Here is a 25,164-nt window from a genome sequence, read left to right on the forward strand (position 1 = left end):
GAGGCAGGAGAATGGCGTAAACCCGGGAGGCGGAGCTTGCAGTGAGCAGAGATCCGGCCACTGCACTCCAGCCTGGGTGACAGAGCGAGACTCCGTCTCAAAAAAAAAAAAAATACATATATATATATATTTTTTTTTGAAAAAAATATTATTAGTTCAAAAGCTAGTATTACTGTAACTTTGGTTTGCAATTTCACACTTCATTTTCTATATAATTTAAGAAAATAATGCATTTAAAGTATTCATGATAAAAGCATTCAACAAACTAGGAATATAAGAACATCAACTCAGCTGGGTGGGGTGGCTGGTGCCTGTAATTCCAGCACTTTAGGAGACCTAGGCAGACAGATCACCTGAGGTCAGGAGTTCGAGACCAGCCTTGCCAACGGTGAAACCCCGTCTCTACTAAAAAGTACAAAAAACTAGCCGGGCGAGGTGGTGAGCGCCTGAAGTCCCAGCTACTCGGGAGGCTGAGGCAGGAGAATGGCGTAAACCCGGGAGGCGGAGCTTGCAGTGAGCTGAGATCCGGCCACTGCATTCCAGCCTGGGCAACAGAGCGAGACTCCATCTCAAAAAAAAAAAAAAAAGAAAGAAAGAGGGAACATAGCTTATATTTAAAAAACAAGAAATGAAACTTCTTTATCCAGTAAATAATTATAGCCATTAACACCTGAGCTCATCCACTCAGGGTTGGAAATGACCCCTCACCTCAGATAGGACCAAACCACTGCCCTCCTGTAAGGAACTGAAAAGAAATGTCAATGTCAGGAGTTCCAAACTAAAATTGAAAATACACGTAAGACAAGCCATAGATAGAACTGGTTGAAGAGTGCGTGTATCTTCTAAAATTACCACATTTTACTTCATAAGTCGTTTTTGTCCTTGCAGAAGGAAGGAAAATGTTACTTGAAGGTTTATATTTGTGGAAATTACAGGTAGTTTTCATTTTGCATATGACTCAGTAGTGGATAAATTTGGCCAAGTCCAGAGACAAAATGCCATAATTTGCACTTAAGTGGAAACGAATGCAAATGTCCATTTGATACAAATTTTATTTGCTTCTCTGAATACATTTTAAAGTTTGCAAACTGCAGTATCTGTGCCTGCCAAATATTATTTTCTGGTTTGTTACTGGAGTAGGAGGCCATAACAAAAGAAGGACCTGCTGACTACTACATCAATTTTTTAAGTCAATTTGGAAAAAAAAAAAATCTTTATCCTCTTTATTTAAAATGAAGTATAACTCCTACATGTTCTAACAGTGTTTCCATCCTCCATACCCCTCATTTTTTAAAACAATAGACTTGTGCACCTGAGATTCCACGGTTAAATGAAACAAATACATATTTGTTAAAAGATAGACTTCATATCTCCAAACTCCTCTTTCTGCTGTTGAAATGATACTCTGAGGGCCAAACAGGTATTCGTAAAATCTCCTTTGTGTCAGAGATCATATTGTCAGTGGATAGCGGCACAAGAAGAATGTTTCTGTTTTTTTCCTAATATGTCTCTTAAACTCCCTGTAGCTATTTTTACATGTGACTTCATTATTTTATATTCAGAAGAAAATAGTCTTTGTCATACCTCTTCTCTCATCTTTAAGACTGCTACCTTGAATCATTCTAATCCTTATATAAAAAATGATTGCAAATGTACCAGAAACGTCTGTATCAACTAATGAAGAAAAAGAATGAAAACTGGCCCAAGACTTTGGACTGCAATTCCTAACTTTGGTGCTCTAGGATTAAGAGCCCAGGGTAGAGCTTGGCTAGGGGTAGTTCCCAGCTAATTCTAAAAAAAACAAAAAACAAAAAAAAACAAAAAAAAAAACAACTTTATCTCTGCAAAGATCTTGTCTTTAGATTCCACCCACACATAGACTAACAAAGTTTGTAGCTAGGAAGAGGTACCAAACGAGAGGTAGACCAAAGCAGAGAAGACAGTCTAGTCAGGGAAAATGAAACCAAGTGAGTTTGATTAAAGGTGAGTTTTCAATAGATTTATTATTATTATAATTGTCCCCAAATATTGTGAGGCAATTTAAATGTGTCTTTATTCATTATTTTTCTTTACAACTTGGAAAAGGTGGCAAAAATCATTATTCTTAGAAGTAAAGTAGCAATTACATTAGTGAAACACAGGGATATGTCACGTTTAACATGGAGCACTGGAGAGGACAAGAACCACCTGTCCTCAGTCTTTGTTCTCTGCCCTTAGCCCTAACAGCTGCAGCCGGAAGGGGCAAACTGGAGGTGTGCCGTCTGCTCTTGGAACAAGGGGCGGCAGTGGCCCAGCCAAACCGCCGAGGGGCAGTGCCACTATTCAGCACAGTGCGCCAGGGCCACTGGCAGGTAAGCAGGGTGACCACTTCCGGTCCCTCAGGCAGGACTGAGTTCTATGTGAGGACTTCTGATACACAGAGCAAAATGATCACAAGTAAAGTTTGGGTTACCCAGCAGTGATCAGGTTTGAGGACTTGGACCTTTGTTGTGAATATTCTGGTTAATTGAGAATACGACAGTTAACATTCAAAACAATCACTTTGTATAGAAGGACTAACTACTTTTGTCCTGGTAATAGAGTGACCTCCTTCTCACATTTCACAGTATCCAAAGTCTCCTTGGAAGGTTCATTTCTCAGCGAACTTATGCTAATCACTTACCTGCAGATGTCTGAGACTTACTGAAAGAAAATACAGTGAATGCAAATTCTAATGATACAATCCTTTTAGATGTTTGGATTCTGGATAAATGTTAATTTATACACTTAGGATGGAAAGGAAAGCACACTGATAATAATCTTCAGACGTATTTCAATAGAAAAAAGGCTGTAGAAGCCAAACAGCCCTGAAGAGTTTATCAGAGACACTTTATTATGTTCAGTTCAGTTGGAAGTATTAACTGCAGGCAGATTTGCAACCACTAGAGGGCAATAAAGGAGTGATTTATGTTGGAACTTCCATTATGGGATTGTTTAATGCTACAACTTGACCTTTGTTAAGTTCTTTTTTACTTAATAGCTAAGTCAGACATTGAGAGTTGAAACCTTCTCATTCTCATTTGGCTGTCCCTAAGAGAGTTAGAGATTAAATCACATGGTACTAGGACTTTGCAGGTACTTCTAGAGGGTAGTGGAAAGATGCATAGAGAGGTGACTGGTACAGCAGTAGGAATTCCTACAGGGTGCGAGATAGTGTGCACTTGTCTTCTCCACAGCTCTTCTTTGGGCTGATTGATCCCTGTTTCTCTGCACTTGCAGATTGTTGATCTTTTACTCACCCATGGAGCCGATGTCAACATGGCAGACAAGCAGGGCCGCACTCCCCTGATGATGGCTGCTTCCGAAGGCCATCTAGGAACTGTGGACTTTCTACTTGCACAAGGTTAGTCTTGGGATGCTAGAGCTGGTTGGCCAGTGTCCATCATTACCTGGTGAACTCATGATTTCCAGCAATGGATCCTAGGAGATGCTAAGAACAGATATTAATCCAGTTGGTTGGAAAATGAAAGGCTATCTCCTCCCCTCTTGTATTCAGTGTAGTGCTTCTAACTCTAATACTCTCTGTTTCTTTATGACTTGAGGGATTTAAATAAAATTAACATATTCTAAATTCTCATTCAGATCAGTAGTCTCCAAACTTTAACTTTTAAAAAATATATACTCAATAAATGTTCATCTTCCAGGGATTGTGTTTTGACTTCAAGTTTATCGATTCTTTTGTAAGCCTGCACAACTAATATTTTTCTTGAATTCAAAGGAGGCAAATGCCAGTGAAGACCCCTGCTGACTGTGGGATCCTATTTGGGGGATCCAGATTATTACCCGTTGTAATAAATTCCTTTTGACACTTACCAACATCCACAAATTCCTGGTGAATGGGAAATAAGTTAAAGGAGATGTTGATCACACCACCATCGTAAAGCACGTCAGGCTTCTGTTGGTTGCTGTGATCTCCATCGCCTGTGCATAACGGTGGCTGCTGATGGTGGACCTCTGTAGTAGAAAAAGCTCATCACTGGTGACTCCGCAGTGCCATCTAGTGGAGCTTGAGCATTTGCTTGAAGCAAGAGGCAGTCAGAGGTGGTCGTTCCAATTAGCCTCTGCTAACTAGTAAACTGGACCCAAATGTCTGTAATTATATCCACAAGCACATGTACTTTCCTTCAAGGAAACCAGCCTCCTGAAGAATTATGCCTAGGCCGGAGCAACTGAAGGTAGTTTAATTAGGAAGAAATTTAGGTTTCTTCTAAGATTTCAAACTACAGCTCAGTCAGAGACTTATTGGATCTTTAGCTGGATCCCTCAAGTAAGATCTGTTTCCACAGACTCAGACTCAAGACTGGGTCAGAGTCAGAGAGTTGCTCTTACAGGGTGCAAAATGGCTCTTGCCTTCCCATATAAGCTACCAAATAAATTTGGCTTCATGATATCTATCTTCATTTCTGCTGGGGAAAGCAGGGAGGAGGAAGAATGTGCCTAAATTCTCAAGATAAGATGTGTCTGGAGTAAATATTCCAGAACAAACGAAGTCCGCTGAAAGAGGCAGGACCTCTTGAGCCCATGATAACCTTTAGAGAGCTGCAAAGTACCTGTCATGTGCCAGTAGAGGCTCCGTAGTCATAGATTCCAGGTATTTGTTCTCCCTTAGCAGCAAAGACATTTTCATCTTTGTACTGTTTCATTTTTTTCCACACTTAAATGAGAGGCTTAATGAATTCCACAAAGATTTATTTAGACTGTGTTGTTAGCAGAACACTATACTAGGAACTATGAGTGGTTCTGATTTTTGTAATTAATACACTATAATCAGTGCCCTCAAAGGGTCTATAATGTGGCAAGGAAGAGATGAAACAAAGATAAATACCTTAAAAAACAGAGAATCCTGAGTGCTCTGATACAGGGGTCCTCTGAGTTAGACTAGGACAGACTTTGAAATTCGAAGAGGGAAAATTGTTCTATATTTAGGGAGAGGAAGTAACACAGATGAAAGGCCGAAGAGGAGTGACAGGTTTGGAGAAATATGTAGGCTGTCTAGTAAAGTGTAAGGGGACTACAGAAAATAAAATTGGAAAGGTATATGGAAATGGAAAAAGACCAAGTTAGAAGAATCTGGACTTAATTCTAAAGGAATCTGGAGAGGCTTTTAAAATTTTTAAATAAGGAATTGATGGTAGAGTTATGCTTTAAAAACAATCACGCTGGCAGTATGTGAATAGTGGATTTGATAAAGGAGCCAGGAGATCAGTTAGGAAGCCCTTGTAATGGAACAGATGAGGCATAATGAGGTCCTAACCCAAGGGCAGTAGCTTTCAGAATAGAACAAAAGGGCTATGTGCAAGAGGTATTTTGGATATGAAGTCTGATTAGATGTAGGAAATAAGGATAGAAGAGTTAAAGATAACTGCAGAGTTGTAAGATGGACGTTTGGAAGAATTGTGATTTCATTAACTGCGTGAGAAAGAAAAAAGAGAAGAGGAAGATTACAAATTGGATTTTGGAAGTGTTTAACATATTATGGATTTGTTTCATATGTATCTCCTTTTAATTTCTTCTCTTTCCTTATCTTTGGAAAAATCAGTTCATCTGTAATATACATCCAAAACTTTCTTATCCTACTTTTTCCACCACTGGATACTTTGTCCAGGAAATTTATAGATGTTGTATCTGAGAAAATGCCTTGGATTCTCTTCCGTATTTAAACTTATTCCATATTAGAGTCAGTGTTTTAATTACAAACTATACTATTACATAAATGGCTCTCATCAGGATTAAGGTATGGTCCCTTCCAGCTTTTCATCCTCCTGTGGGAAACCACAAACTCTACTGACCTCTAGGGTTGCAAAGGTGATAGGCTAGATAACTGCTGAGTAAACCCTGAGCCTGCTGTGGCAGGTCCTAAGCTTGAGCTGATATCGAATCCTGACCAGCTGAGGGGGCAGCCAAGTGTCCTGGTGCAGTAAGTTGATCTCTGATGGAGTTAAATATGACATGCCTACTGTGTGAAAAGAGTTGTCTTCGGTACTCTTCTAGCAAATAAATGATGCGCTTCTTGCCATCGAAGGCCTTACAGTCTGGGCCTTAAGAACCAAATGTATATTGGATTTTAGACTGATTACAAAACAGCATGTCAAGTATGCTTGATCCTTTCAAGTGAAAATAGAAATGTTGAAAGGAAACATCCAGAATATGAAAGGGTGGGTGGAGAATTTAAAAGGGGGGAATGGAATTATTGAATAAGGCTGAGTAGTTTAAACTCTGAATTTCTTGTTTATTTGATTTGTATTTGTTTTTTGTTTTTGTTTTTGTCTTTTTTTAGAGGCAAGGTCTCACTCCATCACCCAGGCTGGAGTGCAGTGGCCTGATCATAGCTCACCAGAGCCTGGAACTCCTGGGCTCAAGCAATGCTCCCATCTCATCCTCCCATCCCAGCCTTCCTAGTAGCTAAGACTACAGGCTCACACCACCACACCTGACTAATTTTTTAGTTTTTTGTAGAGACAGAGTCTCACCATGTTGCTCAGGCTGGTCTCAGATTTCTGGCCTCAAGCAGTCCTCCCACCTCGGCCTCCCAAAGTGCTGGGATTATAGGTGTGAGTCACTGCATCCAATGAAATATTTATTTTTTTAATTGACAAGTAACAATTGAATATGCCATAATGTATTGCTTAACCATGGGGATAGGTTCAGAGAAATGCATTTTGAGAATTGTGTCCTTAGGTGATTTTGTCATTTGTAAACATCATAGAGTGCACTTACACAAACTTGGACGGTATAGCCTACTACACACCTAGGCTGTATAGTATAGCCTGGTGCTCCCAGGCTACAAACCTTTACAGCGTATTACTGCACTGAGTTACTGTGAACAGTTGTAACACAGTGGTATTTGTGTAGCTAAACATATCTAACCATAAAAAGGAGCAGTATTGTGTACAACATGATGTTTTGATACAGGCTGTATATCCCTTATCTGAAATGCTTGGTTGTATATCCCTTATCTGAAAAGCTTCTGTTGGGATTTTATTTTTTGTATTTTGAACTATTTGCATTATACTTACTGGTTGAGCATTTCTAATCCAAAAAATGTGAAATCCAAAATGCTGCAATCTGTATTTCCTTTGAGTGTCACATTGGCCCTCAAAAAGGTTCAGATTGTGGAGCAGTTGTAATTTCAGATTTTCAGATTAGGGATACTCAAGCTGTATATGTATACATTGTGGAATGGCTAACTCAAGCTGCTTAACATGTGCCTTACCTTACACACTTATCTTTTTTCTTCTGCTGAAAATGCCTAAAATGTACTTTCATAGCAATTTTCAAGTATATATATTGTTATTAACTATCACTATGACTATAGTTAAGAACTATAGAGTAGATTTAGTCTACTAGTTAATAACCAGTACAGTAGATCTCTTAAACTTATTTCTTCTTTCTAAGTGAATTGTATGTCTTTGACCAACATCTCCGCAATACCCTCCACCTCCTAGTTTCTGGTAACCACCATTTTATTCTTTGATTCTATGAATTTAACTTTATTAAACTCCAGATTTCTTTCGTGGCCTGGGCTCAGTGTCCTCTCATGTGTTTATTTTCCCCACCTGGGGAGGGAGAAGGTGGCCTGGCCCTGTGATCAATGACAAAATGTCCTGGGCTCCTATTTGATGAGACTGTCTCAAGGAGTTAGCACTATTATCAGTGGAAGGCTTCTGCTCAGTTCAGAAAACATACACTGAGCTCCGGTGTGGTAAGGGCCGAGGCAGCCAGATCACTTGAGGTCAGGAGTTCAAGACCAGCCTGGCCAACATGGTGAAACCCATCTCTACTAAAAATATAAAAATTAGCCAGGCATGGTGTGCGTGCCTTTAATCCCAGCTACTTGGGAGGCTGAGGCAGGAGAATTGTCTGAACCTGGGAGGTGGAGGTTGCAATGAACTGAGATTGGGCCACTGCACTCCAGCCTGGGCAACAGAGCAAGACTGCATCTAGAGAGGAAAAAAAAGAGGAAGAAGAAGAAAACGCTCATTGAGAATTTATTACATGCAAATAGGATACATAAAAATAGATAAATAATGGAATAAGTTGACTTATGTTAAGCATATTTAAGATGAGATAGCAGTGAACTGTGAGAAGCTTCTTAGAGGCAGGAGGATGGAGATAGTTCTTAGAGAATGGGAAGAAGTGAGGCAAGTCATGGGGGAAGAAAAGCTCTTCCACACACGTGGAGCACCGTGACCAAGAGTGAGGATGCGGGAGGATTGACAGGAGATCTGAGAGGCAGTGAGCACATCCATTTGGCCGAAGTGGAGGATTGTCACAGGGGAATAATAAAACAGGTATAGAGAGTAATTGGGAATAGATTGTGGATAACCTTGAATACTCAGTAAAACAACTGCAATCTATTTTATTGAAAGCTTGTAGGATGAACTTTTAACAGTTGAGATGTAACTGGCATACCAGGATCAGTCTTAAAACAGAAATAGTCCGGAAACGAGCGGTGTTCTTTGTAGGAGCATGCCCCTTCAGCGCTTCCCCTCCTGCTGTGCGTTTCCATGTCTCCTCAGCCCTGTGCTATCACTTGCCTTTGCAGGTGCCTCCATTGCTCTCATGGACAAAGAAGGATTGACAGCCCTCAGCTGGGCTTGTTTGAAGGGCCATCTCTCAGTAGTACGTTCTCTGGTGGATAACGGAGCTGCCACAGACCATGCTGACAAGAATGGCCGTACCCCACTGGACCTGGCAGCTTTCTATGGTGATGCTGAGGTGGTAAGTACCTTTAAACAAGCCTCAGGAGAGCAGAGAGAGGGCTGTTCTCCATCCGTACTACCTGGAGTTGAAAGTGGAGTGATGTATTGATGATTCCTGATACAGAGCTCTCAGATCTATACTTGCTAGAGAGCAAGAATATTCAAAATGCTCTTAAAGGGCCGGGCGCGGTGGCTCAAGCCTGTAATCCCAGCACTTTGGGAGGCCGAGGCGGGCGGATCACGAGGTCAGGAGATCGAGACCATCCTGGCTAACATGGTGAAACCCCGTCTCTACTAAAAATACAAAAAAACTAGCCGGGCGTGGTGGCGGGCGCCTGTAGTCCCAGCTACTCGGAGGCTGAGGCAGGAGAATGGCCTGAACCTGGGAGGCGGAGCTTGCAGTGAGCCGAGAACGCGCCACTGCACTCCAGCCTGGGTGACACAGCGCGAGACTCCGTCTCAAAAAAAAAAAAAAAAAAAACAAAATGCTCTTAAAGATCAAGAATATAGCTAAAGCCTGAAATACCTTGGCGGCATAGCCTGGTTCAGGCCAGCAGTTGAAAAAGGTCAGGCAGCAGCCAGAGCCCTCAGTGGAACAGTACTGAGCCATTACACCTGTCCTAACTGCTCTGCTTGATCCATGTCCTAGGTTCAGTTCCTGGTAGATCACGGGGCCATGATCGAGCACGTTGACTACAGTGGAATGCGCCCTTTGGATAGGGCAGTGGGGTGCCGGAACACTTCTGTTGTTGTCACTCTTCTGAAGAAAGGAGCCAAGATAGGTAGGAGAAGGGAAGAAGGTGTTGGCCATCTGTGCCCAGGGGCCAGACTGGTCCAGTGGTCTGGCTGCCCTGGGTATTTGGTGTGAGCATATATAGTTCCCCTTCCTCCCTGGCCCAATTATTGTCCAAGTGAACAGAGAGGCTCTTGGCCCAGAGAAAGCACCATGTGAGCCATGGTCTGCAGTCCCCTGTGTCCAGAACCACATGGTTCTCTACCATGTCCCTTGTAGCCTTAGCCAGGAGGCTGCTCTGGCCTTAAGCACCTCTCAGCACTGCCTCTGTACCAGCCCCACCCTGTCAGCATCCTGGATCTCTGCACTGCCGTGAGCCTTTGCTTTCCCTTGCTCTGAATGTGCTTCAGACTCAAGTCCCTGCTGCCGCTGTCCCAGCTGCTCCCCAAGCCCACAGACCTGTAGACGAGGGTTGGCTGATATGCTGGCTTTGTGCTGCCTGCCTCTCACTGCTGCTTTTTCCTTTTTTTTTTTTTTTTTCACCTTCATCCATTTTTTTTTCCTCTCCAACTTTTTGTTTTCTCCTTTCTTTGAAGGTTGTCAGACGTTACCGAGTCGCCCACGAGGTATATTTCACCGCTGTCAGCATCAGGCGTGGTCTGATGGCTTGGTCAGCTTTGCCTTCTCCTCTTTGGTTTAGCCTGCATGAGTTCCCTACACCTCTAATCTTTTAATTTACTTCACCTTAAAAGAAGATTTTTTTTAATGACTGTTGTAGAGAATAACTTGAACTTTTGATAACTAACCTTGAAAAGCATAGTTTGTAAATAATTCAGGCATTTGTAAACTAATCAATGTAACCTTTTCTTTCTTTTTGTGGGTAAAATCATCCTCAGTAATGTTGGTTTGTTTCACGTCTGATTGACATTCGAACTGTGCTCCTGCTTCAAAGTGAATCCCGGGGAGTCGTAGTTGGTACTTATCATTTAAGGGAAGCTTTAGAGTTATCAGTGGTTTCCCTTCTGCAAAGTACATATTTTAAAGTTAAGAGGCTAAACGTCTGGGGGTTTTGAGTCCCAAATCCAAAATAAATTACCCTTTTGTGGACTTTTCAAATCCTGTGGTAATGTTTAATATAAATCCTTTCTCCCAATTTCCTTATTTAAAATAATTCCGAACTGAGCCATTGCCTGCCCACATGCAGCATGCAGGCTTTGCTGCCCTCATGTGGGGCAGGCTCACATGGTTCCAATGTTCTTATTTTAAGGTGAATACAAATCCAGTGCAGCTTCTTGGCAGTGGGAGTTACTAAAATACTCCCAGGTCTAAAAGATGAGGTACGGATTGTGGAGCAAGTTGTTCTCTCAGCAGAAATTCCCCCCAGGGTATTTTTTTCACCTAGCTTCCTACCACCCTTACATTGTATGAGTTTTTTACCCATCATGCATCCTGTACACTACAGGTCCAGCCACATGGGCGATGGCCACCTCCAAGCCAGACATCATGATCATCCTCTTGAGCAAGCTGATGGAAGAGGGGGACATGTTTTATAAGGTGAGGGAAGGGAGGGACACAGTTTCTTCAGAACAGCCACTCGCTGTTTTCTATGTGTAGGATCTTCCAAAGTCTTGAAATCAATTCTTATCTTTTGTTGTAGAGGTCAAGGGAAAATACTGTTCCTCAGTGATGGCCTCATATGTTGGGGATCCTGGGGTTCTACCTTACCAAGAGAGCAAGGGTAGCCTATACTTGCCTGCAGCTGATCAACCTAAAGCCCTGGTTTCACCTGGTCACTAACCAGTGGTTATGTCGATTTCTACATGGAATCTGTTAGGTAGGATCTGGAAACTCATGGGACAAGTAAAAGTAAAATTATGTAGTATAGCTATTTCCATTATGTTGATCCTAGCTTTCATATGTCATTATATATACATAGATTAAAAAGTACATAACAATAGCTTATCAGCATCCTTGAATAAGATAAGGAAACCAAGACAAATAGCAATTATAAGATTTGTTTGAAATCATTCACTGAATGACAACAATTACAAAAACTATGGAGTCTTTTTGTACTCACAATCCAAGCTGAAGGCTCCATACCCTGACACAGATAAACTCCTTGGTCTATTCCATGTCAAAGTCATCGCACTGTGTTGAGATCAGCTAGATTACCCGCCCCCAAAGCTTCATACAAATCCAACCCAGTTTTTGGCAGCAGGCATCACTGACACTTCCCCAGGACTAAAAGTTAAGGAAAAATAGTTGTGAAGCATATTATTCTCACCTGTGTCAGGAGTGTACAAGTTCCTAGGAGCAGAATTCTATCTTCTAAGTACCCTTTGAGTGAGTCATGGTAATCTAGGACTCTCAGGCTTTCAGGAAGCTTAAGCCCTGGCCCAACCTTGATTTTACGCAACTTCCAAGAAGGTCCTCATTACCCTAGATGTCATATTTATGGACTTCACAATGGCATTGCTCTCAGGTTATGTCCTGGTTATAGCATAACTTCTGGTATTCTGAGGCAAGGAGTCCTCTTAATGAAAATATGCAGTGCCATTATTGTTCCCCTCAGAATTCTACCTTGAAAGATTCCAAATTTCTCCTTTGTGACTGGTGCTAAGGGAAAAGTAAAAGACTGGGATCCCTGTGGAGTTGTAAGTATAGAGAAGGAATAGAGTGGATAACGATCAGCTAAAGGGGTGGGAGATGCTGCCTGCATCTTTCTGGGCTCAGCTTATAGATTTTCAGATACAAAGTGGAAGAAAAGTGTAAGGTCACTATGGCCAGATCTCTAAATTGGTCATAGATTTACTTCATCTTGGATAATCCCTCCTGCAACATCCGATGGAATCACAAACTCTCAACTTCACTTCTCTACTGCCACCCTGTCCATGCCTTTTCCGAAAATGGGGAACACTGATTGGTATTATTTTATGCCATGAGATTAGGGAAACAACCGCTAGACTGCTTTAGCTCCCACATCCTTCGTGAGCAAGAGAATGACTTCTAGAGGGCTGACCAGGTGGAGCGTCAGACCAAAAAAAGAGTTCTCCAGACAAACCAGAAATTAAGGAAGAAGTAATAACTTTGGAGTGCTTGGGACTAGGAAGTCATTTGTGTTCTGTAGAGATCAGTTCAAGCAAAAGGAACTTTGAAATGAGCATGGTCAGCCTCTTTGGAATCCAGTTGGGAAGCCAGGGTCTAGGGCCTTCCATTTGCCAAGGCTTTGTCTCCCTGGCTTGTATCTTGGGTATCCCCTCAACCTTGCCTTTCCTGCCAGATGAGTTTCCTATAGAAAAGACTAGACCCTTCTGCCCTCGCCATCAGGGCCAGAACTCCATTCTAGGCTGATGTTTGGGAGGGTTTGCCCTTAGTAACAGCTGCTGAGAAGAGGAAGGGAGTGGGGACCACACTTCCTCAGCTGTTCCTCAGACCAACTATGTGTTTCGCCATCTTGTGCTCCCATTAGAAAGGTAAAGTAAAGGAAGCTGCCCAGCGCTACCAGTACGCCCTGAAGAAGTTCCCTAGAGAAGGGTTTGGTGAGGACTTGAAAACTTTCCGGGAACTAAAGGTGTCTCTCCTCCTCAACCTCTCTCGGTGTCGCAGGAAAATGAACGTAAGTCCCTGTCACCCCAACTCCTTTCTGCAATCCTGGAAGCTGATAGCCCATGTCACTCACTAGCTTTTACCAGGCCCCTGAAATCCTCCTCTGCCCTATTTGGAACTTGGTTGTCCTTCACAGAGCACTGACATTTGCAATTTGAAAGAAATTAAGTCTAAGTATCTCAAACTGTAAAGAAATTAATGCTGCGACTACTTTGCAGCTTTCTGAATGTTCATAATTTCACTGAAAGTGATGAGAATACCATCTTTTCCCACCCCCATACCACCCAGTCAATGTTCTGGTCTTTGGGAAAATGTGAGAGCAGTGGTCACTAGAATTCCAGTTGCAATTAGATATGAATTGTAGTCATTACTCTCAGGTATAGTCCCTTGTCATTTGAAGAAGGGCTAAGAGGAGGGCTCAGGACCATGGTCTTGAAGGTTTAACTTCTGAGGCTGTTGAACTTTTTGCCTCTTCCCTCATCTTTGTATCCCAGTATGCCATGTCCCTTCTCATCCTAGAGGGAATCTCAGAACTCCCCCTGGACCTTGACTGTCTCCCTGGTAGGCCACAGTCCTTCCTGCCTACCTTGCAGACCCATCTCAGATGCCCCCAGCCACTGCTCCCTCAGCCACTGCCCTTTAACATGAAGACACTCCAAGCCAAGAACCCTCTCTCAGGTTTTGGAAATAGCTAAGATTGCATCAGGAGTCTCTGACATCCACCAGCCTGAGGTCTCACGGTTCTTCAGGAGATAAACACAATCCAAGCCATACAGACGCATTGATCAATTAAAACCTCAGCTGGACGGAAGCAGGATTTAAACCTCATGGCCAGGGATCTTCCAGAAAGATGATTTGTGTGTGTAACCTTTAGATCATCCATTTCAGACCCTAAACCCTGACACTTGGAAGGAGCCTGAGATAAACCTGACTGTCTCAGAGAACACAGCCATGACGCTCAGAGGCAGAGTTGCCCCATGGTGCTGAGGGAAGTGGGGACGTGGCAGAGGCCCCCCGACGCCGGGAAGGGAGAGGGTGGTGGTCTCGGGAGACAGTGAGGTTTTCATGGCCACGAGGTCTCCTGTGAAATGAAAGGAACAGCACCAAGGCCTCCCCTGGCACCAGCCGAGGAGGATGAGGCAAAGCTCCGAAGTTGCTGCCAACCCACTGATCTCTTTCCCCTACCAAATAATAGACTTTTTAAAAATGCCCTCGTGTTTTCAGGAATAATGATGGTCCCAAAAGAACAAATAAAAGGATAAGGCTGGAAGCAGAGCAGGGATAGGTGACCCATAAAAGGTGAAATTCCTTCTAGTCCACATTTGTTCAGAAGCAGTTGTTAACCACCTCCTGGGCCAGTACTGTGCCAAGCACCAGACGTCTGTCTTCTTAGGTAGAGGATTTCCCATCAACTTTTTAAAAATGTTTTTACCTATGCCCCAGGGCCTTTGTTCTGCCCAAGGCCTTGTTTTCTGCCTTAGGACTCATGACTATAACCAGAGGCTACCGTGCTATACTGTGGCTTTGACACTAAAAGAAGGGGGAACCTTCCCTTTTAGCTTAGTATTTAAGGGAATACTGAAAACCACAGAATGCCTAGGTGGCGCTGTTCCCCACCCCACCCCACCGTCTGTGTTCACAGCCCTGCGAGCATGTTCCTCACAGGGACAGCACAGACCTCAGTCATAGCCGGGGTCTTCTCTTCTCTTGTTTTGTTTTGTTTTTAATTTTAAGTGTTTCCTAAGTAAGGAACCAGTGAAGAAAAGGAACAGACCAGAGAAGCCTCTGTGAAATAGAAAGAAAACGATAATTAATGAGCATCTACTGTGTGCCAGGAACGGTGCAGGGCTTTTAAATATTGTATCACACTCGATCCTACCTCTGGAGTAGGTATGGATGAGAAAATACATCATACACTCGGGGGTATGAAGCTGGTCAGAGAGTTGAACCCAAGTCTGTCTGACAGCCCCTCTCCCTCTAGTCTCCGTAGTCAGTGCAGTTTCCTGTACAGACGTCATCTTCCTGGACTTTACAGGACACCTTCTCACCTGTCCCTTAGAAAGCCAAAGGGTAGTGCATGTAGCAGGAGGGTGTGGGGCTCAGACCAGGGTCCACGCGAGTTGTGGACGTGTGCGTTTGCCTCCTACACGCGTGGATAATTTCAGGAGCTTCGCTGGAAAGGGTTGGTGTTTGACTTCCGGGCTGAGAACTGTATTAGAAAGGCAAAAAGGGAAAATTAAAACTATTTTAATATTCTGGGCAGATAAAGTCCAGTGAGCAGTCGCAAGGCTACGCAGGACAAAGGCAGAAGGAACTTTCAGTCCACAGGCCCCATGGCTAGAGTCATGTCAGGCACATCTAGCGTCCCAGGCTTTCCATCCATGAATGTCAAAAAATGTACAAATAATTTGTTTTATTCCCAAGTTGTCTATTTTTTATATCTCATCAATGACTCATTTGCACACCTATTGTAATGACAGGATTTTGGAATGGCGGAGGAATTTGCTACTAAGGCCCTGGAGCTGAAACCGAAATCTTATGAAGCTTACTATGCGAGAGCAAGGGCAAAACGCAGCAGCAGGTGAGGAGAGAGAGAGAGGGTGAAAGCAAGAGGTCTCTTTTCTGAAAATTTGGCCAAGGCAGCGTCGGCCACCCTGGGGCATATGTACCCAAATACATCTCTGTCCTTGAGAACTGTCAGGGCCAAGCTTTGGGGATGGCTCTGATAGCACAGCCCTCAGCTCGAGATCGGCAAATCTGCTGGGCTGTGGAGACCACGAATGTTTCACTTCGGGAGAAACACTTTTTCACTGGAGAATGGCAGCTTCTTCCAAGAAGCCTCTGCCGTATCTCAGGCACTTTTCAACCCCCAAAGCAGCTAGCAGAAAGAGACAACGGTGACGTAAAGAAGTCACTTAAGCAGAGCATCTGACCACCCCTTTTAGAAGGGAAAGTAGGATGGTTCACTTAACATCACAGGTTCCTCTTCCTTCTCCCATAGGCGTTTGGGGAATCCCAGATTAGTCAGTCTTCCTTCTGGGGCTGTCCTCAAGTCTGGTGGCATCAGACCCCCTTCCACCTAAACCATCACCCACCACACACACATGGAGTCATGAGGTCCTTGCTGTCAGGATGGAGAGGACCCAAGAGAACACCATTCCACATTCCTCGTGCCCACCTGCTGTAGTTTGGCCAGCGGGCAGAAAAGCTCCCAGAAGAACCTAGAACCTGCCATCAGTGATCTTTGTGTAACTGGTCACTGTCTCTTACGCCTTCTGCCCTCCTTCTCCCCAGCTGCATGGGAAAGAACTGCTTCAGGTTCACTGCTATGACCAGGGGCATATGGTCCTGAAAATCACACTCAGGTTGAGGCTAGTGATGGTGGTGGCAGTGATCGCACTCTTATCTAGCTGGGGTAACAAAGTCCTTACAGAAACCTGACTCAAATTCTCCTTCCCTCTGGATCGTTCCTTTTTCACCAGGCCAGTTGCCCCTCCCAGGTGATATTAGTAGAGAAGACAGGAATGTCTCTGACAGTTCATTTCTTCATTTGTAAACTAGAGTCTCCTTGGAGTCAGCTCAGCTCCAGCCCTGAGTGGCCTAGTCAGCAAGCCTAGTGCCTGCCCCACTTCGATAGAGCAGATGGAGACACAGCAGTTCTGAGAGAGGAGGGTTAGAAAGGGCAAAGGACAGGGTTCTTGCCTAGAGTAGAACAGGCCTGAAATTTGGAGCTAAAATATTGAGAACATAAAGAAAAATTTCTGCTGGATCAGCAAGATTTTTAAATATGTAGTTATTTTTGTTCCTAAGCTACTTGACAGTGACCCTGTAAATGACAACCCCACCCAACTTCCATACTGCCTGGTGTGTGTTTGGGCACCAAAACAACTTCCTGAAGGGCCTGGCTGGACTGACACAATGGGGCGTTTCTCTACTATTCCCAGAGAGGCCAGAAGGAAGATGGAGGCTGAATGGGTTAGGGAATCATTCGGACTCTTCCAGAATGAGTCTACCTGTTTCCTTCCCTATAAATCCAACTAAACCGAAACACCCCAGACTCCCACAGACGCCACCACAGCTCTCTGAGATAGTGACCATGTTCTCAGCTCTTGGTGCTTTCTCTGGATTCAGAATAACTCCAGCTCCTGTGTTCACATTTTGTCAAGCAGACAGTTCGCAGCAGCCTTAGAGGACCTGAACGAGGCCATCAAGCTGTGTCCCAACAACCGTGAGATCCAGAGGCTTCTGCTGCGAGTGGAAGAAGAGTGTAGACAGATGCAGCAGCCGCAGCAGCCACCGCCACCGCCGCCACCACCGCAGCCTCAGCAACAGTTGCCGGAAGAAGCAGAACCTGAACCACAGCATGAAGACATATACTCTGTACAGGATATATTCGAGGAGGAGTACCTGGAACAGGATGTTGAAAATGTTTCCATTGGCCTCCAGACAGAGGCCCGGCCCAGCCAGGGGCTCCCAGTCATCCAGAGCCCACCCTCCTCTCCCCCGCCTCGGGACTCAGCCTACATCTCCAGCTCACCTCTTGGCTCTCATCAGGTTTTTGACTTCCGGTCCAGTAGTTCTGTAGGCTCTCCCACTAGACAGACCTATCAGTCCACCTCACCTGCCCTTTCTCCAACTCATCAGAACTCACATTACAGGCCTAGCCCACCACACACTTCCCCGGCTCATCAGGGAGGATCTTACCGTTTCAGCCCCCCTCCTGTGGGAGGACAGGGCAAAGAATACCCAAGCCCTCCCCCTTCCCCTCTCCGGAGAGGCCCTCAGTATCGGGCCAGCCCTCCAGCTGAAAGTATGAGTGTCTATAGATCCCAGTCTGGTTCACCGGTGCGCTATCAGCAGGAAACAAACATCAGTCAGCTTCCTGGCAGACCCAAATCTCCATTATCCAAAATGGCCCAGCGGCCCTACCAGATGCCTCAGCTCCCTGTGGCAGTTCCCCAGCAAGGGCTCAGGCTACAGCCTGCCAAGGCCCAGATTGTGAGAAGTAACCAGCCCAGCCCAGCCGTCCATTCAAGCACCGTCATCCCCACAGGAGCCTATGGCCAAGTAGCCCATTCAATGGCCAGTAAATACCAGTCTTCACAAGGAGACATAGGAGTCAGCCAGAGCCGGTTGGTTTATCAAGGGTCAATTGGGGGGATCGTAGGGGATGGGAGGCCGGTGCAGCACGTCCAAGCCAGCCTGAGTGCAGGCGCCATCTGTCAGCATGGAGGGTTGACCAAAGAGGACCTTCCACAGCGGCCTTCCTCAGCATACCGGGGTGGCGCGAGATACAGCCAGACGCCGCAGATCGGACGCAGCCAGTCAGCATCCTATTACCCAGTCTGTCACTCAAAACTAGATCTGGAGCGCTCCTCCAGCCAACTAGGTTCCCCTGATGTGTCACATTTAATCAGAAGACCTATTAGCGTCAATCCTAACGAAATCAAACCCCACCCGCCAACTCCCAGGCCGTTGCTGCATTCCCAAAGTGTAGGCCTTCGCTTCTCTCCATCTAGCAATAGTATCTCCTCCACCTCCAACCTAACTCCGACCTTCCGGCCATCTTCTTCCATCCAGCAAATGGAGATCCCACTGAAACCCGCATATGAGAGGTCATGTGACGAGCTGTCGCCAGTGTCTCCAACTCAAGGAGGTTACCCCAGTGAGCCCACCCGATCCAGGACCACACCGTTCATGGGGATCATAGACAAAACAGCACGGACTCAGCAGTACCCCCACCTCCACCAGCAGAATCGGACCTGGGCTGTGTCATCCGTGGACACCGTCCTCAGTCCCACGTCTCCAGGCAACCTGCCTCAGCCCGAGTCCTTCAGTCCACCGTCATCCATCAGCAACATTGCCTTTTATAACAAAACCAACAATGCACAGAATGGCCATTTGCTGGAGGACGATTATTACAGCCCCCATGGGTTGCTGGCTAATGGGTCTCGTGGAGACCTCTTGGAGCGAGTCAGCCAGGCCTCCTCCTATCCCGATGTGAAGGTAGCTCGGACTCTACCTGTGGCTCAGGCATACCAGGACAACCTGTACAGGCAGCTGTCCCGAGACTCTCGGCAAGGGCAGACATCCCCTATCAAACCAAAGAGACCATTTGTGGAGTCTAATGTTTAAAAGACGTTTTGTTGGAGTGAGACCCGTATGTTTTCACTGCACATTTTCAGGCTTGGTTTCCACATTTGAGGTAGCTCCCTGGCTTAATTCTCATGTAGTTTCTGTGTGGTGTTCAGAGGTGGCAGCCCACATGCTGAAATCCTTTGCATGCAGCCGACTGGGAAGCGGCCTCCCGGGAGCCAGGACTTCAGTTTCTCTTGTCTGTGCCCAGCCACATGCTCTCTCCCTCTCTCCAGATGCCAACGAGGAGATTTTCGTGCCGTGTGCTTTAACCCAGGGAGATCACACACACTGGTCAGCTTTTTCCAGGAGACAATCGCTTTCACTGATGTTCTTGTTGTGTAATTGTCTTTTTCCTTTTTTAAAAAATAAGGTGTTCTTGTTCGTTTTCTTCTAGAAACTTTAGAAAGAGTGTGATGCCCCTTTGCCTTTGCATTCTTAGCCAGTGTCACCCACACAGCCAGCCGCAGCGCACTCTCATGCTGTGGCCCCTCCCCAGACCGCCAGCGCCCTGCAGCCGCCAGGTCTACAGTGTGCATTAGGATTATTGCTGGTCTTCCTAGGGAGGTAAAAGGATCAAAGAGAGAGAAGAAATAAATGCTAAATTGGAAGAAAACCCCAATATAATTATGTAAAATGTCACTACATTGATTTTCCGAGAGGCATCATAGGAACATGTAAAAAACAGCCCTTTAAATATTGCAGTCAGCCAAGGAAATTAGATGAGAATTGTGGCTATTAAGAGAATTCACTGAGAGTTACTTTCTAGGTTTTTAGCCAACAACCACTAAAAGCTGCTGCTTTTCCAGGGTAGGGGAAGGAATGACTACATAGAAAAACAAAAAAGATTGTTCTAAATTCTCAGTGAAAGGTGATAGGAAGTCTGTTCTGGAGACATCTACCTTTTAGATCCTGATACATCACTGAATGTCATACTCCGCGAAAAGGAAACTCTTCCCGAAGGCTGGCTGGTGTGACAGTCCCGTTAGTTGGGTCTTCACCTACGGCCAGATTTTGTTCTAGTGGCCCTCCTTCTGTAAACCCAGATGGTGTCATACAGAAATCGGTTCTTCTAGAAACAGATTGGAATCTCTCGGGACCATAGACTGAGTCCCAATATTTCCACCCAGGGTCACGCCCGTTGTTGTCTACTTTCATTTTGAGATCTATAGTTCGATTATTATTACAGGAACTGTTTCTTTTCTTTTTCTAGAAGTATTTGTGGGAGTGTGATATTTTAAAGTCAGACACAGCAAAAAGTGTTTCAGGGTGAAGAACGATCCCTTTTAGCCCTGTTTTGTAGCCCTGGGTGGGGGCATGAGATAGACAGCAAGCTTCTGATCTGGTCACTGTGCACATCTTCTAGGTCTCGTGGTCATTTGGTAGGCTGACCTTTGAGTGAGTGAGGCCACTATTGAGTGGATAGCAAGAATATTGGAAGCAAAGCCTTGGCACAGGCCTGGCACTAGCTGTACATCAGCTCTTACAACTAAACAATTCAACCCAACAAACGAAGCAACTGAAACAAAACAAAGGAGCATTCGTTCTCTGTTGCTAGGAACCATTCTGCTCTGTTAGGGAAGGGCTGCAGGAAGGGCAGTTTCCTGAATAAAAATCTGGCTGTGACCAGACCCATGTGTCATAATAAGTGCCCTCTGAAGGGATCATTAAGACACAGGGAACATGAACCTGAGATCAGAAGCATTTCTTTACTAATTTAGATTCTGCCAAATAGATGGACCTCTCCAGCCCCAAACCTAAAACAGGCCAGGACTTGTCTCTTTGTGCTGGAAGCAATTAGTGGGACTAACTCAAGCCCTGGCCTCTTTCCACCCTCCCTGACACCTAAGGACTACCTTCTCAGCTAGACCAGGGTGGGCATCAGCATCCGCCATCTCTATAGCCCTCTCTCTCACATCAGGAAGATGAAGCGTGTAGCTCTAGCGGCAGCCTCTAGCCAGCAGCCCAGTGGCCTCTCAGATCACTTTTTGGCCAGATCTCGGCACTGCTGGCCTCTTTGCATCTTATTCCTTACAACCGCCTCTCGCTGAGGAGCCACTGCATTCGGAAGAATTTCTCAGTGTCTGTTAGAAAAGTGCTTCTGCTCATTTCAAACACCACACATCCACCCACACTCACCTGTCCAAGAGAGTGAGCAGGTCCTGTAGCTTTACAAATATGCCACTGATGCCACTTCTCCCCAGGTCTCTCAGTTTTCCAGGACAGAAAGGAGATGTAGGGCCTATACCCTATTCAGCAAAACACCTAAAATGTCAACAGTCAAAATGCAATTCTTTTTGGCCATGATAAGAGGGAGTAGATGTCACCGCTGCATGCCAGTTGTTGTTGACTAGAATATGCCAACCAGAGCTTGTGGGGGCAGGAGACTTTTTCCTTACAAGCAGACTGCCTGTGCCCTGTGCCCTGTTTGCTACTTCACTGCCATGGAACGATCTGAGTACTGTATTTCAGAGCTGCCCCTTCCCCAGCAGCAAACACTCGCTGAGTCTGTGTCTGGCTTCAGGTGGGAGGAAATGTTTTACTCAATTCATACCACCCTGAAATGGAGGACAGAGGTGACAAACTTCAGCTTAACAGGTTTCTCACCAAGATGTATGTTCCATTGGCCCAGGATTCTTGCACTAATGGGTTTCTATCACATCGTGTCTATAAATGGGTGCACTTTACTGTTTGAATTTGTAACTGAAGTACTGGGTATTTAAGTGTGAGTAATGTCTTCATTAGAAAATAGCAGAACTGCTCTTGTCTTTTAGTGTATTTTTCAAGAAAAAATAAGGAAAGGAAAGACATAAAGCAGTGGATTACAACATTTACAGCACAAGAAATAACTGTTGTATATAAGCATCAAAAAGATTAAGAATTTTTTAATATGAAAAATATTTGCAGTGATTTTAAAGTGCTTTTCCAGCAATGTTCTTAGGGACTCCTGAGACACGGTTACTTTTATCTACTGGATCAGTAAGGCACACAATTAACAATTAACAATTAATGTTTATTTACAAAGTAAAGGGAAAACCTGTGTAACATGAGAATTTGGCATGACAAAATGGAGACCATTTTGTATCTGCTGTTGTATCTTGTCCGGGTTGCAGACGTGCACTATTAAAGTCCCAAGTTAATAGAGCACAAACCCTTCTCGCTCTTCCCCCATGTGCCCCTCTTTTTAGATGTGTATAACTTAAACTCGATGGCTCAGGAAAATTCCATTAATTAGAATCATGTACAGTACCCCAGGTCGTTGTCCAGATATACAAGTTTGCTCATGTAGTTAAGCCTGGATTATTAAACACTTTTCCTAAATTATTGTAAACAGAACAGCTTAGAGAAAGGTATTCTCAGTCCTTATATTGTATAGTAGTTTATGAACCCCTCTCTAAATATTGGTATTTTTATATTCCAGAGATGTACCCAATAGAAAAATGAAAAATTAATCAGTATCTAATTTAATATCCATAAGTATTTTTCCTTAGATTTTAGTCATGTACAGTAGGCTATGTGGACGTCACTTGTGCTTCACCATAGTTTACCACTAGGTGTCACTGTGGCTCTGCACTGTGCTTGTTGTGTAGCAAAGAACCGCGGTATCCCCTCGGGGAAGAGGAGCTGCTTCCAGGGCAACAGGCAGTCAGGCTCAGAGGTTCAGGAGAAGGGAACAGAGGCCTGGAAGGGGTCTTCGTGCATCTGTGCCAGTTGTGCAAGACGAACTCTTTGAACACTACATACTTTGGACTTCAGCCAGGCAGAGGCTGGGAGAAGGTTGCCCACAGCTCCCTTGCTCTGGTAGAGGGACAGGTACATGGAGAAGCCCCTTCTTCCCCATGAGCCTCCCTCCTCTCAGTTCCTCTCAGCCTCCAGCTTTTATAACTCCAGAAGCGTCACAGTTGGGTGGTTTGATTCAGAGAGTTATTTTTCTACTGCAGAAATGCCTTGGACAAAACCAGTGCTCACTGAATCTTTGCCACAAAATGGAACAGGCTATCCCAGGGGGCAAGAGGTGCCTGCCCCTGTGCCCAGCCTCCTCTTGATGCTCCCAGTGCCCAGCAGCCTCGCCCATCCTGCCTGTCTGTTCCTGGGCTGCCCATTTCTCCAGAAACCGACCTGCAAAGGCAGCTGGCTGCTGCCTGCACACCGAGGGCTGCGCGGTCCTGCTGCTTGCTCACTGGGAGGTGCAGCTCTTTCTCCTCTTCCTCTAGGAATTCCAGACCAACCATCTACCATGACTAACAACAATGAACAAAGGGCTTAGGGGTAAGAGCTACCTACAAAGACGTGTCATGGAACCCTTCACCATGCAATGCCTTGAACTCAGCTCTGGCTGCTCCCAAGAAAAGGTGGCTGGCTGGGGGCCTGGACACAAGCACAATGGGGCTGGTGGAGCCACTGTGCAGAGCTACTTGAATAATCACTGGGTTTTCATCAACTCCTTTTGTCATACAGACCACTCAAGGGCTGAAGTGTTGGTAACCTTCATTTCGGTGTCCAAAGCCTCACAGCAGCTGAGCCACCCTGAGATGCTTGTGGCCACATGGTGGCCACAGTCAGAGCTTTGAAAGTCAGTACCAAATGAACGCATAATTGGACACCAAAAATCAAGTGTTACTTTCATGTTTCCTCACCCCTGTCATCTCATTGCCTCCTGCTGACTCTGATACCGACGCTGAGCTGACTTGCCAGGCTGCCGCTGGATGCATAGAGATCAGGCCAGCGCTGCGCTCATTTTTCCAGATAGACCTACTCTGTGGAACGGAAGTGCCCTAGCTGCTTTGTTTTTGTAGCACTTGCTGGCTGAATTTTTCTTTTGCTAATCGCTAACCAGAAAGTCTGGTTAGAGGGGGCTCAACTCAATCCCTTTGGTCCCCAGAGCCAGACAAGAGTTAATTCTGGAAAATTCAGTACTTGAATGTACCTGCCTTACTGCATACCAATTTACTTGGGGTGGGGGGGGGGGGGAAGTTAGAGATGCCGGCTCCAGATCTCCACTTCATTCCCAGGTGATGTTGGAAATCCTGTAAGTTACACTTCCTGTGCTGGTTTTGTTTTGTTTTTTGTTTCCTTTGGCTGATCCCTGCTGAGTGAGGCCAGTTCCTCATCAGGCTCAGGGCAGGTGCCATTTTCAGGCGTGGCCTCCTTTCCATCTAGCACAGCATCTTTGTCTCTGTTCTGTCTCCTCCAAATCCAAGATGATTTTAATTAGTACAGACATGTACAGTCTACAATTAAAGAGTGATTTGTACTAATATGATTTTGATTCTTCCTCCTCTTTGCTGTCCTTTCAAGACACTTGCTGGAAAAAGCTTTAATGCACTTAGTTTTCCCTTAGGTTTTCTATGACTCCGATGTAAAGGACTTTCTCTGTACAGTATATTACCCAATGCATGTTTGTTCTCTCCCGATACAGTGAACACCACACAGTTGTGAAGCCGTGCAGTGGGGATGCCCCACACCCTGCAGAGGCATCGACCCCTGTGTATAAGGAAAGACATTTTCCTTTGCTGTACTTGCTTGAGCAGTTTTATTGTCTGTACATGTGAGCTGTGTGAGATAGATGTGAAAAGTTCAAATGAATGCATTTTCCTGCCCCATGTATACAGATTGTCATCTGTACAATGAACTGTATGTATGAAAGCAAATGTACTTATTTATAAATGGCTAACACTTGGAAAACCACGGTGTTGTGATGCTTTTCTCCTTCCGTTACAGCCTCTTCAGGGAGCTGGCTTTGAAGCTTACCCTCCTGAGGATGCAGTGATGGGGGCGCCCTCCCCCAGGAGGCACTGGGCAGGTTAGGGCTAAGGCCAAATTCCTGATGATTTGCTTGGTCTCTTGTGGGACATTCAGAGCCACCCCTTTGTGCATTTATTCGCTTGGTCACGTTATTGAGCACCTCCTGTCCTCAGAGTTGGACACTATGATAGGCCCTGGAGAGAG

The 25,164-nt window shown here is 45.0% G+C and overlaps 1 protein-coding gene across 9 annotated transcripts in view; it reads left to right on the plus strand.

Moving 5' to 3' along the window:
• The window catches only part of TANC2 (tetratricopeptide repeat, ankyrin repeat and coiled-coil containing 2), a 471,789-nt gene extending 446,886 nt beyond the window's left edge, over positions 1-24,903 (plus strand). For 7 of the 9 annotated variants that reach the window (XM_017950844.3, XM_031657666.1, XM_031657667.1 and 4 more), the window contains 9 exons: positions 2,218-2,351; positions 3,259-3,382; positions 8,585-8,760; positions 9,391-9,523; positions 10,071-10,100; positions 10,937-11,028; positions 12,944-13,090; positions 15,561-15,661; positions 17,250-24,903. In XM_017950844.3, the coding sequence (XP_017806333.1) occupies positions 2,218-2,351; positions 3,259-3,382; positions 8,585-8,760; positions 9,391-9,523; positions 10,071-10,100; positions 10,937-11,028; positions 12,944-13,090; positions 15,561-15,661; positions 17,250-19,215 (2,903 nt within the window). In that variant the 3' untranslated portion in view covers positions 19,216-24,903. The remainder of the gene's footprint in view (positions 1-2,217; positions 2,352-3,258; positions 3,383-8,584; positions 8,761-9,390; positions 9,524-10,070; positions 10,101-10,936; positions 11,029-12,943; positions 13,091-15,560; positions 15,662-17,249) is intronic. The other 2 variants (XM_031657665.1, XM_017950849.3) reach the window with 1 other exon arrangement.
• Positions 24,904-25,164: the final 261 nt, after the last annotated feature.

Source organism: Papio anubis, chromosome 17 (genome assembly GCF_008728515.1).
Source record: "Papio anubis isolate 15944 chromosome 17, Panubis1.0, whole genome shotgun sequence".
Taxonomy (NCBI): Eukaryota; Metazoa; Chordata; class Mammalia; order Primates; family Cercopithecidae; genus Papio; species Papio anubis.